This window comes from Sus scrofa, chromosome 9 (assembly GCF_054392235.1).
Source record: "Sus scrofa isolate SSC_HxYL_T2T_F1_AM1 chromosome 9, Sscrofa_HxYL_maternal_Yorkshire_Landrace_v2.0, whole genome shotgun sequence".
Taxonomy (NCBI): domain Eukaryota; kingdom Metazoa; phylum Chordata; class Mammalia; order Artiodactyla; family Suidae; genus Sus; species Sus scrofa.
In genome coordinates, this window is record NC_139391.1 from 51,257,403 (window position 1) to 51,273,513 (window position 16,111).

The 16,111-nt window shown below is 38.0% G+C and overlaps 3 protein-coding genes across 4 annotated transcripts in view; all 3 read right to left on the reverse strand.

Annotated features, from left to right (window-relative positions):
- The window catches only part of LOC110262282 (olfactory receptor 10S1), a 243,652-nt gene that overhangs the window by 133,785 nt on the left and 93,756 nt on the right, over positions 1-16,111 (reverse strand). The gene's annotated exons all lie outside the window — the stretch shown is intronic.
- Positions 1,015-1,947, reverse strand: OR10D4 (olfactory receptor family 10 subfamily D member 4). Its single transcript, XM_003129984.5, has one exon. It carries the CDS (start codon positions 1,945-1,947, stop codon positions 1,015-1,017), a length of 933 nt encoding a protein of 310 aa, XP_003130032.3.
- LOC100513942 (olfactory receptor 10N1-like) overlaps positions 7,821-16,111 on the reverse strand; it is a 222,905-nt gene continuing 214,614 nt past the window's right edge. The window contains exon 6 of one of the 2 annotated variants that reach the window (XM_084976500.1): positions 7,821-11,168. In XM_084976500.1, the coding sequence (XP_084832626.1) occupies positions 9,908-11,032 (1,125 nt within the window). In that variant the 5' untranslated portion in view covers positions 11,033-11,168 and the 3' untranslated portion in view covers positions 7,821-9,907. The remainder of the gene's footprint in view (positions 11,169-16,111) is intronic. The other variant, XM_084976501.1, reaches the window with a different exon arrangement.

The window sequence follows — 16,111 nt, forward strand, 5'->3', positions numbered from 1 at the left end:
TTGCTATTGCTACCTGAATTTAGATGAAAATTCCAACAGCCTTTCTTTTTTTTAATAGATAAAGCAAAGTTGTTGTTTTAGAAAAGCACGTAATAACATATTTAAACTTTATTGTATTTGTTTTACTCTATTTTATAAAAGTAAAGCTGGTTTTTTTGGAGGCTAATGAAAAATGACTCAAGTTCATATTCTTCCAGGCATCTAATAATGCAAGAGGAATATCAGATCCTAAAGGAATGTGTACACTAGAAAAATATTAAAATCAAACTGGAATAAGCATTAGAAAGATTTAAGATCTTACCATACTCATTACTCAGGTTAGTTTGAATTTGGTGTTGACTGGAAGTAAATTGGAGGTTATACTCTAAAAAGAGAGAAGACAGAATTCTGATATTCTGTATTAGGCTGGGGTTTCTTGAATGCTTTTCTGTTCTCTCTCCTGTTTAGATATATATGAATGTACTTTTAATTGAGACTATGAGAAAGAAAATATGTTCTCTTAACTCTTTTAAAGATGTTTTGGGGAAGATGGTGGTGCTGGGAAGAAATCCACACAGGACCAAGAATCAGTTTGATGTTGGCAAAGCGAATCTATTAATTATAATTCGATATAAAACACCAGAAAATATGAAAATGGGGTTCCCGTCGTGGCTTAGTGGCTCGGATCCTGCATTGCTGTGGCTCTGGCGTAGGCCGGTGGCTATAGCTCCGATTAGACCCCTAGCCTGGGCACCTCCATATGCTATGGGTGCGGCCCTAGAAAAGACCAAAAAAATATATATATATATATACACACACACACATACACACATACATACACACACACACACACATATATATATATATATATATATATATATGAAGACAGACACACATTTTAAAACTTAGTGAGATTAAGATTAACTGGTAGACCAATGCAGAGTACACTAAACTGCAACATGCCTAGGAAGCTGAAGAAAATAATGAGTCCAAAGAAATGGGAAAATCACACTTTGTCCAACAAAGATTTTTCATTTACTCTCCAGAGTGAAGTCCTCTCTTGGGAAATATGTTTCTCAGAGCTGATTTTACATCCTTATTTCTCAGGCTGTAGATCAGTGGGTTCAGCATGGGGGTTACAAGGTTATTCAATATCTGAATTATAGCACCCACCAAGGCACTGGAATCGGGTTGAAGATAGATGATGATTACTGGCCCATAAGCACAAAGAATTGCAGCAATGTGTGCACTGCAGGTGGAGAATGCTCGTTTCCTGCCCTCTGCAGAGTGAATTTTTGATATGGCAATCCCAATCCGAGTGTAGGAAACAAGGATGAGAGAAAAGCAAATGAGAGACAAAAGACCAACATTTGTAAAACCTACCCTCTGGGCTAGAGATGTATCCCCACAGGCTAGAGGTAAGATTGCAGGTATGTCACAGAAGTAATAACCCACCTTGTTAGAACCACAGTAGGACAACTGGAAGGTGAGGGAGGTTAGGATAAAGGCATGGATGCAACCACCCATCCAGGTCCCTGTGGCCAAGAAGGAGCACACTCTGTGGTTCATTATGACCATGTATCTCAAAGGATAACAAATGGCAACAAAGCGGTCATAGGCCATCACTGTGTACAGAAAACACTCAGTACATCCCAGGAAATGGTAGAAGAAGAGCTGAGCAGCACAGCCCTGAAAAGAGATACCTTGACTCTGCCCTGAAAGGTATGACAGCATCTTGGGACCAGTTGTTGAAGAAAAACCCAGATCAAACATGGAGAGGTTTCCCAAGAAAAAATACATAGGGGTATGAAGCAGGGAGGAAGAGATGATAGCTGTAAGGATGAGCACATTTCCTAAGAGAGTACATAAATATAATGAGGAGAACAGAGAAAACAGCACAATCTCTAGGCCCTCTGTTTCAGGGATTCCCAGCAGGATGAACTCAGTCACCATTGTGTGATTTCTCATGTTTATGGAAGAATCAACTCTTGGGTGTCTGTGAAGAGAAATCTGGGGTTAAATTGAATATGTATGTAAATTAGCTGTGTTTAAATCAGTGATATGGAAACAGGGCAAATGATCTAGATAGTTACAGACTAGTGTTTCCTGATAGAAATGCCTTGATTGACTGGGTCATTTTGCTGTACAGCAGAAATTGACAAAATATTATAAATCAACTGTAATTTAAAAAATTTTTAAAAAGGAATTGCCTTGATTGTCCCACTTTTCTCCATACTGGATCTGTCTCTCTGCAGTGCAGTTTCTACTTACAACCCCCTTTATTAGTCTCACCAAGAAGCCTTGTATGACCACTCTCCTTTATCTTCTATTCTTGACAGATACTATGCAAACCAATTGCATGGATTTTGAATACTCATTTGTGGTTCTAAAAGGAAAAAAAATACTCAACAAAGATCCATCCAAATTTCTTATGTTCACCTAAGACAATTTGGTTAACTCAAAAAATCATTTATAATCCTATAAGCCACATTGTTTCTCTGGGTAGGAGAGTCAGCAATGGGAAACTAGGGTATTAGCTCTAAATGAACAGAAATTTACAGGTCTAGAGCTGATAGGCTTCATATGTAATTTTTTTTAAATGTGTAACTTGTAGCCTCTATTTCCCTGAATTAAGTAGTAGGTAAATTGGTGGTCTTCATTTCAGGCTCCCAAATCTATAATAGTCTAACCAGATATACAAGTTAAGCAACACTGTAATTTTGTGGCATTAGAAGGCACAGAGATAGGCATAGAGGGGGTTTCTTTCCAATTTTCATATTTTCAAAGATTCTGCTGTTTTTGTCAGTTTGTTTTAATTTTTCCTGCACAGTGAGCTCTTTATATTATAGATCAGCCAATGAATCCTATCGCCTAAGACCCTACCTATCTCTATTTTAATTTATTTTTTAGTGATTATGAGGGGAAGGAGAGAATAAGAGTTAAAAAAAAAAAAAAGTGAAGGACAAAATTTGGGCACTTACAAGGCAAACAGGGAACATAACTGGCTGGTGCTATTGCATGTTGTTTTTCTTTCCTTCTCCAGCAGGAGGAAGGAGTCCTTTCCTGTTAAATCCCCACCAGCTTGCAGTCTGCTGGGAGATATCCTAAATTCTTCTTTTTCAATCACGTACAAATAGAATGTCACAAATCTAGGTGTGCTTTAACTTCCCTACAGTAATTTCCCCTCTGACTCTAGAAACTGCAATAATTCCAAGACACTAAAGATTTTAAATAAGCTTGGTGTTCCTTTGAGTATTAATCCCCCAAGTCAGGGACCATATTAAACAAGGGAACAATTAAATGTTTGGTGTAATTGGAACTCAGAAATGAGACAGAGGAGTTCCCACCATGGCTTAGCAGTTGACAAATCTGACTAGCATCCATGAGAACGCAGGTTCGATCACTGGCCTTGCTCAGTGGGTTAAGGATCTGGTGTTGCCATGAGCTATGGTATAGGTGCGTTGTTGTGTCTGTGGTGTGGGCCAGCACAGCTACAGCTCCGATTCTACCTCCACATGCCGCAGATGTGGCCCGAAAAAAAAAAAAAAAAAAGAAATGAGAGAGGAGGAAATTGATTAAAGATTAAATCTTTTTTCTTTTCTTAAAAGGTTATGGCTGCACCCGTGACATATGGAAGTTCTCAAGCCAGGGACTGAATCAGAGCCACAGCTCTGACCTACTCTGCACCTGTGACAATGCTGTATCATTTAACCTCTGTACCAGGCCAAGGATCAATCCTGCACCTCAACAGTGACCCGAACCACTGCAGTTGGATTCTTAACCCACTGCACCATGATGGAAACTATAAGATTAAATCTTTTATGATTTCCTTTGAAAAATATACTTCAGTGGAATAATAATTACAAAATTTATTTGGCACATATATCACATGTTTATAAATACATTTGTATATTTAATACTTTTCATATATATGTGGGGTTTTTTCGGGGGGGGCTGTACCTGCTGCATGTGGAAATTCCTGGCACAGAGCTAAACTTGTGCCACAGTGACAACCCTGGATTCTTAACCCACTGCATCAGAAGAGAACTCCCTGTATATGTTGTCCTGATGAGTTAATTATGTTATTTTACTGTGTGTATCAAGTAACAGTAACTAGGGTAGCTCAGAGAATTTTAAAAAAATTGACAAAAAACTGGTCTCATGGAAGGGTAGGAACTAGGATGGCCCCAGGGATCTCAGCAGTAAGAACATTAAGCAGCCTCAGGGCACTGCTGTCTGGTGATTCAGCCTCAGCTGCCCGTTGCTTCTGGGTGTCTCAGCTCCAGATTCAAATCTGATTTCCTTGGTTGAATCACATGCCTGCCTCTGTGGCCAGGGTACTGGGTACAGTGGCATGGAAATGGGCAGTTCTCCAAAGGGTAGGGGAAAGGCCTATTGCCAGAAGAAAAGGGGAAGAAACATGCTGAGAGGCCAAAAAGAAACGAATCCGAGTAGGAACCATGAGGTTGCAGATTCAATCCCTGGCCTTGCTCAGTGGGTTAAGGATCCAGTGTTGCAGTGAGCTGTGGTGTAGGTTGCAGATGTGGCTTGTATCTGGCGTTGCTGTGACCGTGGTGTTGGCCGGCGGCTACAGCTCCGATTAGACCCTTAGCCTGGGAACCTCCAAATGCAACCCCAAAAAGACAAAAAAAAAAAAAAAAGAAAAAGAAAAACTCAAGGAATCATTGAGGTGGGGTGGACTATCAGATTCCTCATTGGACACATTCATTCACTTGCTTATGTATGCATACATGGATCCATTTATTCCCATAAACTGAGTACCAATTATATTAGGGCATTAATTATTTTCTAGGAGAGTCAGAAAGTTTGAAGGGGCAAGGTGGTTAAACATAGTTCCTCTGCCCAAAAATTTAGAGTATGTGTGAAAGTAAAAGAGTGTTGAAAATAAACGTCCTATTGAACCCTCATAAAACTCTGACGAAGTCTTCTACAGATAAAGGAAGTCAGGATCAAAGAACTTAAGTTCTTTTTAAGCACCAAATCATGGTGCTTACTCTGAAAAGAACTGGGATTTGACCTCCTCTTTAGGGCTTTTGGCCCCAAATTTTCCAATAATCAAGTTTAGTGTTTAGGAAGTGTTTAGGTAGTTATACTATTCCAAATAAATCTGGCATTATGATTTAAAAAGCAAATTTAAGGCAGAATGCTCTTTAACATAAATGGCGTTGCAGCAATAGCTATTTAGATCCATATTCTAAAGTAATGAAAATAAAAACAAGAATATACAAATGGGACCTAATTAAACTTAGATGTTTTTGCACAGCAAAGGAATCTATAAACAAAATGAAAAGACAACTTACAGAATGGGAGAAAATATTTGCAAATGATGTGACTGATAAGGGATTAATTTCCAAAATATACAAACAAGCTCATACAACTCAATAAAAAAAACCCAATCAAGAAATGGGCAGCAGATCTAAACAGACACTTCTCCAAAACATACAGATGGCCATCAGGTGCATGAGAAAATGCTCAAGATTGCTAATTATTAGGGAAAAGCAAATCAAAACTATAATGAGGTTGCACCTCATTCCAGTCAGAATGGTTATCATAAGAAAGTCTACAAATATAAATGTTGGAGAAGGTGCAGAGAAAAAAGAACCCTCCTATAAACTGGTGCAACCACTATGAATAACAATATAGAGGTTCCTTAAAAAAACCAAAAATAGGAGTTCCCATTGTTGCTCAGCAGTAACAACCTGACTAGTATCCTTAAGGTTGGTTTGATCCCTGACCTTGCTCAGTGGGTTAAGGATCTGAAATTGCTGTGGCTGTGGTATAGGCCAGCAGCTACAGCTTCAATTCAACCCCTAGCCTGGAAACTTCTATACGCAGCAGGTGTGGCCCTTAAGAAAAAAAAATGAAAAAGAAAACAAACTAAAAATAGAGTTACCTTATGATCCAGCAATCCCATTCTTGGGCATATATCTGGAGAAAATGATACTTCAAAAAGAGACATTCATCCCAGTGTTCACTGAAGCACTATTTACAATAGCCAAGACATGGAAGCAACTTAAATGCCCATTGATAGAGGAATGGATTAAGAAGATGTGGTACATATATGACATATATACAATGGACTATTACTCAGCCATATAAAAGAATGGAATAATGCCATTTGCAGCAACATGACTGGACCTAGAGATTATCATACTAAGTGAAGTAAGACATATAAAGACAAATATTATATGAAATTCAAAAAACTTATGGTTACCAAAGGGGAAGGGAGGGAGGAAGGATAAATTAGGAGTTTGGGATTAACATATACATACTACTATATAAAAATAGGTAACTAACAAGGACCTACTATATAGCAAAGGGAACTATTCTACTATTCTACTATACTCAATATTTTGTAATAACCTATTAGGGAAATGAATATGAAAAAATGTGTATATATACCATATATAACTGTATATGATTCAGATATATATATGAAACTGAATCACTGTGCTATATCTGAAACTTACACAACATTGTAAATCAACTACACTTAAAAATAAGTAAATTAGTAAATTTAATATTTTTGTTGCACATCTATGATGAGTCCACTGGACTATAGCATTTTGAGATACTTTAAAGGTGATAAAGCTAGGGTGGGGATGTGTGTGTAAAAGATCAAATATTTATTTTGAAAGTTTCAGAAAAATTGCTATATTAAGTATAGCTGCTTGAGGAACTGAGACGGAATCCTAATTCTATCCACAAATAAATTGTGTGATTTAGCAAAATATACCCAACATCACTAAACCTTGTTTCACCTTTTGTAAAATGACCTCAGCATTCTTTTGCAGATAAACTAGTTAACCCAGGCAAAGCAATTGCATTACAGTGTCTGGTGAGGAGGAAAGACTTGATAAATGGTAAGACTAGGCAGATTCCCTGAAGGCCACCTTAGGTTACATTTCTCAAATTTTCTCTGCCCATACCAAATTGAGGTATTTAACAACCAAACAGTGATTTGAGAGGGTTCAACAGTTGTTGGAGCTATAAAGAAAAAGGAGAGAACTAGTAAATTAAAAAATCCCAGGATATGTGAAAACTAGATAGGCAGGCTTATTTTTAAAGAGTTGTTAAATACATAAAGCATAAAATTTTCTCTGTTCACCATTTTCAGTGTACAGTTCAGCAGTGTTATGTATATTCATGCTGTTGTGCAACTGAACTTCAGGACTTTTTATCTTGCAAAAGGAAATTCTATATCCATTAAAAAAAAAAAAAAGACTACCTATTTTCCCCTCCGTTAGCCTCTGGCAATCTCTGTTACACCTTCTTTTTCTGTAATTTGACTACTCTAAAAACCTCATTTAACTGGAATCCTACAGTATTTGTCTTTTTGTGACTGCTTATTTCACTTAACATAATATCCTCAAGGTTAATTTTCTTCCTTTTTTGAGTCTGAGTTGTATTCCATATCAATGGATGCTTGAATTGCTTCCTCCTCCTACCTATTGTGAATAATGCTGCTATGAACATGCTGTAAATGTGAGTATCTCTTCAAGACACTTTTGGATTTATACTCAGAAATAGAATTGCTGAATCGTAAGATCATTTTATTTTTAAAATTTTTGAGGGAGCACCATACCATTTTCCATAGTAGTTGCACCATTTTACATTCCCACCAACAGTGCACAATGGTTTCATTTTCTCCACATTTCTATTATTTTTTTTTCTTTCTGTAAGTCGTTCTAATGCATTCGAGGTGATATTGTGAATTTGGTATGCATCTCCCTAATGATCAGTGACATTGAGCATCTTTTCATAGGCTTGTTGGCCATTTGTATGTCTTCCATGTAGAAATGTTGAAGTCCTTTACTCCCTTTTTAATTATTTCTTTTTTGTTGTTCATGGAGTGAGATTTTAAGAATTGGTGTGTGCCTGTGTATGTGTGTGTGCACACATGTTTTAAGTAACATTTTATGTGTGTGCTATACTAAAGTTTTAGGTATAGAAAGGATTTAAACTGTGTTAATTTTTTTGCAATGCCAGTCACTACAACACTGATTTAGGAGGAGCCAAAAAAGTGGTCAGAATTCATCCAGATTTGGCTTTCTTGTATCTTCAATTTTACTTCAATGAGAATATACACTTAAATTAGTGTATGTGGTTGTTCTGTATCCTAATTATTTCACTTAGGTTTCTGTTTTTATGTAAATAAATATATACAGTTACATCATACTTTGAAAGTCTAAGTAGTGTCCATTCATTCATTCAACAAACTTACACACAGTGCCTACTATGTCCTTGGGCCATGTCTTGTGAATACGATGGTGGATAAGACAAACATGATCTCAATCTTATGGAATTTTCCATTGTACACAAAAGAAAGCTGTTGAACAAGTTAAGTGTTAATATGACAAGTCTCTGTCCATAACAACTACCTCGGCTTTACAGGATGTCATAGTATGTGGATTCTTCCACCAATTTCCAGCCTTAATAAGACAGCAAACTAATGCTAGAATTTTTTGAAGACAGCATATTGTCTAAGATACATTCCCAAAGCAGAGGCATAAGATTCTTTGTGATCTTAGATTTTGCAAGTCAGGTTGGGATGGGCCATAGAACCCTCATATTTATGCTTTGTTCCTTTTGTCTCATGCCTTTTGTAATGGCAGCAATTTATTTTATTTGGGATTTGCACCTTTATATTTTGTTTTAATGGTTTCAAATCATTTCAAAAATTTTGAGAGTAAAAATGGAACACAAAGACTACAAATCACTAAAATGTCATAAAAACTAAGGGTAGATGTGTCTGTGGGTTCTCTAGTAAATATTACCCCCTTCTTCCTCCCTGGATTCCAGAGAATTTTGAGAAGTAATTTATCGATTTGAGCATTGTTGGAGGCCAAGTTGGAAAATGTAACTTGGTGGGAGAACCAGGTAACCATGGTAACAGAACCCAGTAATGACATCTTTTCATTAAACAACACTGAACAGGAAGGCTTTTCCAGTCTTTCATACTAAAGGGTAACTTGGGATATTGGCAGCATGATACAGTAGGAGTTAAGATGGCTTGGGGCTGGATCTGGCTTTACATAACTAAATGTGCTATGAAGGGTGAAACAGTAATTGCTATATCTGTCACCATGTACACAGAGGTGCAATGGGTGTGCCACAACATTAGTGAAGATAATTGCAGTCAGTATATAAACATGACTTATGCCAGTGCATATTTTACCAATTGTTGAACACTTTCTGTGTTATCATAAGCTCTAGGGAGGGATAAGCATATTGCTAGAAAGGTCCTCTAGGGTGGTCATGTGCTAGAGGAATTGAGAGTAGGGGCTTTGGAGTTAACTGGAACTGAGTGTGAGGTCTGGTTTGCCACTTAATGTGCAACCTTGGGTTCAACTGAAGCATCTAATTCTCAAAACTCTATTTTACAAAATGGAAACACTTTTATGGGAGATGATATGAAGATTACATAAGATGGAGTCTATGAAATGTTCATCACAGTGCCTGGAAACATTATGTTCTGTCAATGGAAAGTATTCTTAGCAATATGGAGGAAGTGAAATGCTTGCAGATAGAAAAGGGGAACGGTTACATTCTAAGTGGAGCAAAGAAATGGAATGAAGGGTGACTCAGCACAGAGATGGCTGTTGAAAGGTGGTTCTTGGACTCCTCACTATTTCCACCCTGGCTATCATAAGAAGGAAACAAATTTGTCATCAGCTGCTTGCTATTCCCTTTGGATTTCTTTCCTAGAATTAGGCATGGAGGATTATATTAGTTACACAGTTACTCATGGGGCCTGAGACATTACACACAAAGAAAAACGTATTGGGTAAACAAAATATAATGTTTTAGAGGAAGCATTTTCTATCATATGTTTATTACAGAGAAGAAATAGGAGAATGATGTCAAAAGACAAGACATTTCTAAAATCCATTACAAAACCTACAATTTATTCCAGAGCAGTAAATACTACTTTGTGGAAAACCCTTTTTAGGGAGCTTTTTACTTCCTTGTTCCTTAGGGAATAGATTAAGGAGTTCAGCATGGGTGAAACAATATTATTCAATATTTGCACCATGGCACCCACCAAGGCATTGGGGGTGGGCTGCAGATAGATGATGATTACAGGCCCATAGGCACAGAGGATTGCAGTGAGGTGGGCACTGCAGGTAGAGAACGCTTTCTGCTTACCCTCTGCTGAGCGGATTCTCAAAATGGCAATTCCAATGCGCGTGTAGGAGGCACAAACGCTGAACCAAAACAATAAAACCAGAAAGCCAACATTAGTGGAACCTACTCTCTGGGCCAGGGAGCTGTCAGCACAAGCCAGGGGTAAGACAGCAGGAATGTCACAGAAGAAGTAGGCCACCTGATTGGGGCCACAGTAGGGTAACTGAAAGGTAAGGGACATGAGGATGGTGGCATGAAGACAGTCCACCAACAAGGCTGCCATGACCAAACCGACACAGACTCCAGGTCTCATGATGAGCATATACCTGAGTGGGTGACAGATGGCAACAAAGCGATCGTAAGCCATCACAGAATAGAGGCAGCCTTCGGTAGAACCCAGGAAATGATAGAAGAAGAGCTGCGCAGCACACCCCTCGTAGGAAATGGCGCGGCTCCGGCCAGAGAGATAGAAGAGCATCTTGGGACAGGTGACAGATGGGAACAACATGTCCAAAATAGACAGGAGTCCCAAGAAGAAGTACATGGGGGTGCGAAGGGTAGAGGAGGAAGTAATTGCTACAAGGATGAGTAAATTGCCAAGCAGGGTGAAGAGGTAAATGGCTGAGAAGATGACAGAGAGCACAGGCTCCAGTCCCTCTGTCTGAGGTATTCCCAGCAGGAGGAACTCCTTCAGCTCTTCTGTGTCATTCCTCATGTTCCTGGCCGGAGGGTCTTGGGGAGATGAAAGGCAGGAAGCACGGATGTGGGGGCGGATCTGTGACAGATACAATCCCAATGCATTGATCACGACGAGTCTCTGTTTAAAGATGATGTTGAAATTAAGAATTGGAAATTCTGGAGTTCCTGTCGTGGTGCAGTGGAAACAAATCTGACTAGGAACCATGAGGTTGCAGGGTTCGATCCCTGGCCTTGCTCAGTGGGTCAAGGATCTGGCTTCGCTGTGGTTGTGGCATAGGCTGGCGGCAACAGCTCCGATTAGACCCCTAGCCTGGGAACCTCCATATGCCACAGGTGCAGCCCTAAAAAGACAAAAGACAAAAAAAAAAAAAAAAAGAATTAGTTCTGCCAAGAACATTTAGGGACTAGTAAAGAAAACCCATGTCTTCATATCTTGAGATATCACAGTCCTTCATGAATAGGGATACAAAGGAAAACAAAGCTTTAATGTGGTGAAAAACTACATGTGCTAAGAGAACAAAGATATCAATACGGAACAGATGAATATAGTTTGATTCATGTCTGTAACCAGCTATACAACAATAGATGCCCTGAAATAGACCAACTGGAAGTCTGATCCTCCTATTCCTTTACAGGTCATGTCTAGTTACTCAGACATGTGGTCAAACACCTTAATATCCATCAAATGTCTATGAGAACACCCACACCTCTGTTGAGAACAATGGATTGTGATGCAGCGCAACAAGCATTAAGATTTGGGTTAGATACATTTCTTAGTTAGAGAATTTTTTTAAATTTGGCAATGTTGATTTGGCTAAAAAGAAACTTAACACTAATAAATTTGGCCATTATTCTGGTGCTTTACATTGTTTAAAGTTTAGCAGCTAGATTGTCTTATGTAGACTGTAGGTGTTATTGAAGTTGATTCATATATAAAGATATAGATATGCGATACTTGGTGTTTGCTAACAGCTGAAAATTTGAATCCAATAAAAGTCCTTAAATTCTGCAATTTTTTGTGTATTTTCTGATTTTTAAAATTTTCAACTTTTATTGTAATAAAATGAGATCTAACCTCTTAGATTTTTAATTGTACAAAATTACAAGGCTCAATGGTGTAAGCAGATCTCGAGACTTTATTCATCTTGCATCAGTAAAACTTTATACATGTTAAGCAGTAATTCCCCATTTTCTCCCCATGCCCTGCCTGTGGTGACCACATTTTGCATTCTGCTTCTAAGAGTTTGACTTTTTGATTTATTTTAAAGGAAAAACCAGATATACTGAGAACATGAAACAGCCAGTAGGGTGTGCTGTGGTCAGTTGTCTGCTACAATGTTTGAGTTTATAAATCATTCAAGAAGAGATGCTGTTTTCAGTTACAGTTTTTACTGTTATGATTTGCTTTTTGGAGATCCAGAGTCTATGAAAATTATCTAATTATAATTGCCTGGACTTATAATGACAATTTCTGGTCACTTTCTCTGATTTTATTTTATAATAATTACTAATTGATAGTTTTGTCTTCTAAAAAATTGAAAGTGGTGAGATAAATTAATATCCATATTTACAAAAGGAATCGAGTACAGGTTTTATTAGAATATAGGGTCCCTGAGATTAAAGACTATAATTTGTAATTATCTGCAGTATTTATCACAGTGCCTGTGAATAGATGGCATTTAAATATGTTTAGACAGATTACTGAATGAAAAGCTAGAAATTAGTTTATGAGTATATTTTTTTAAGTTTCATGAAGATGCCATAATTATTCTTGTTCACTGCTGTGACCTAGGAAATAGAACCCAATAGATGTGTTTTTAATAGAATTTTAAAATGCTCTGAGATAATTCCTTTTGTCTTTTGGCTATTTTAAATGTGTTTTATTAATCCCTTTTTATTTTTAATTTTATTTTATCTTTTGGCTGTGGTGTGCAAGGACTTGAGGTGGGATCTCAATTCCCATGCCCTACGTACAAGTACCGCTCCCCTCTCAATCATTCAAAACACAGTAAAATATAAATCATGCTAACGCATGATGTCAGTGCCATGCAAGATAAAACAATTATACTTCTACTGGTTCTGAAGCAGCATAAATATTATTTTCTGGGAGTTCCTGTCATGGCACAGTGGTTAACGAATCCGACTAGGAACCATGAGGTTGCGGGTTCGGTCCCTGCCCTTGCTCAGTGGGTTGCCGTGAGCTGTGGTGTAGGTTGCAGACGAGGCTCGGATCCCGCGTTGCTGTGGCTCTGACGTAGGCCAGTGGCTACAGCTCCGACTCAACCCCTAGCCTGGGAACCTCCATATGCCAAGGGAGCGGCCCAAGAAATAGCAACAACAACAACAACAAAAGACAAAAGACAAAAAAAAAAAAAAAAAATTATTTTCTGTAGGATAAAAGCTGAAAGCAAAAATAAACTATGAGAAAAATCCATGAAAATAACACCATTTATTTAATATGCTTTTTAAAATTGTCTTTATAACTTCAAACATTATTTTTTAAATCCTAAACATTCAAGTTTATCACCATTTCATTTCCTCACCACAACCCGACAGGTTCATAGGCACCACATGCAGGGAACTGAGAATGATAATTTAAACAGTAGTAATGCAGGGCTGCATCCATAGTAAGAAACAGACACAGCTTTCTAGAAGGTTCAATTCAAATGCATATGCTTGTCTAGGCAAGAGACAACACAGCAAATTAAAAGGAACTTGAATTAGAGGTCTAACATGTCAGGAAATATATGCAACTAATTTTTTAATCCTAAACAAGTATGGATGTTTGGAATGTGACAGATGCTGAAATAATAAGGAACAATAAAAAAAAGAATAAATGAATGCATTTCTGCATGCTGTTTGGTGGAGTGAATGGAGGAAAGAACTCTAGGCATTGCAAAAAATGGGAAGGGAGTCCATAGTTGTGATTTCTTCCAATAATCCTTGCTACCTGGGACTCCAGAATGAGAGATAAAAGGAAAAATTAAAGAAGATGGGGAGAAGATCTGAGATCTTACTTTGCCAAAAGGGCCATGACTGGCTCAGTTAAGGAAAACAAACATTTTTACCCCCACCTTTTAATCTTCAGTTTCTTCTATAGATTGTGGGATGCTCCATCCCTAAGTGGCATAGAATTGGACATGCGTTGTTTAACCACAGATCTCAAATGGTCCTTTTCCTTCAGAATTACAGAGAGAGAGGATGGGGCTGATGGTGGCCCATCTCCAGGGTGATTTCTTCAGTGTTAGCAGAATAAAAATATCTCCTATTTTGTTGGATGTTAAATGATCTCATAGTCCCTCTGGAGCCCCACCCAAGATGTATCCTGAGACTCAGGGATCAGAAGCTCTGGAGGATAGGGAGCAATTAAATGCTGGATATTGAGTTTAAGAGGGAGAAGGTGTACAGAGATAAAAACAATCTTTAATTGTGAATCAAAGAGCTTGTGGATCCCCCATGGCCACCCTCCTTTTCTGTTCTGTGTAGACATCTATGAACCACTTTTGTTCTCAACAGATCTCAGGGATGTGACCTCTTTATCTGTCTTTTTTCCAGCTTCTATCTATTTTTTTTTAAATTCTTATAGTTGTGGAAGAATTTGTAACATAATGAAAAAAGCACCCACTTTGGAAGGTTTTGGTATGAAGAACCAGTCTGTTTCTCATTAGCTTTAAGTCCTTTAAAAGGTCACTGATCTTCTCTGAACCATAATACTGTCATTCATAAAATGGAGTTATAGTAGTACTTCTTGGGAAATCAGAGGAACATGAGATAATGCTTATAAACTTCCTGACACCTACTATTTACCTCTATGATTTGTAATGTAATTGGATGGAACATAGATTTAACTTCATTGCTAGAATCTTATTTTTTTTCTTACTCCTTTCCTTTCCCATTTTAAGATGATGGTTTTTATTTGTTTGTTTTGTTTTGCTTTTGTCTATTTTCTTAACTTGGTTTGGTTTAACTACCACCAATTGCAATGAAAGAGATGGTGAGAAATCAAACCAAATCAAAACCAAACTAATATTTACAAAGTCAGAAAAAATACAGGTAATCTCAGAATCTTCTCACAACAATGGCCTATTCTCTATGCAATCGAAATAATATTTTCCAGATTCTCAGTATTCAACTGGCCAATCCAAGAAAGGGAAAGTGAAACTAACATTTAAAGAGCACCCACTTGTGGCAAATGTCTTTAAAATCTTGTTTTACTTAACTCTTACAACATACATATAGAGTAGCTATTATTAGTCCACTTCACAAATGTCATGGATGATCAGAGAAGTTGTTTTCCCAAGATTACACAACTGTTAAGTAGCTGAGGTAGGAACTGAGCCCCAAACTCTTTGAATCTAAAGCTCACAGACTTAATTCTGAGGCACAGCCAAGTTGGCTCTAATACATCAGAACCTGGTTCCTAGTGTTCTCTCCAGTTTTGACGCTCTGGATGAACAAGGTTTGCCCTTTGGAGCCCTCAGAGAGTTAGACCCTTGAGCTTCAACTTTCTTATCTCCTTTCACACCAGTCCTACCACTCTACCCTGGAGAAGGAAGGATTTATTACTACTTGCAATAAGTAAGGAGAACCCAGGGATCTTTCCCAAAGCAGTGAACAGCAAAACTGGGGAAGTTTTAAGCTAATTATACATGCATATTCATGAGGGGTGTTAAGTGGAGGAGAATTCAGCCTAGACTCGGGGCAATGTCCAAACTTTACTTGACTGAAATCAGGAGTGTCAATACCATCATTCCATCCTCCACCTGGGTGGGGGCCTTAGTTCTCGGCCTCAGAACTTACTGAAGTTCAGGTTCTTTGTGTCTCAGCACAGAAGAGACAAAATTATAGGTAAGCAGTAGATTTATTGAGAGAGATCGAGAGTGTGGGCCATCTCAGAAGGCATGAGTGGCCTGGAAGATACACATTCTACAGTTAGAATGTAGTCCATCTCAAAAGGCAAGAGAGCAGCCTCCTTTCATACTTCTTTATGCTCTGTTTTGCCCAAAGCATATTTGCTTTACTGTATGACTCTTCACCAATGACTCAACACCAATGAGTTATTGCTCTTCACCAATGATAAGCATCTTCTAAGGAATTTTTGGACAAACAACTAAGCGGCTTTGTGATGACAGCCATTATTTGCGTCTCAAATTAAAGCTGTCTGTCTTACCAGGTAGAAGACTTAGCATAGGTTTACAGTAAGAACTCAATGTATAATAGCCAATCTAGCCTATCTACTAGTCATCCACCTATGATATGTTTCTGCTGGGCTTTGTTTTCATGT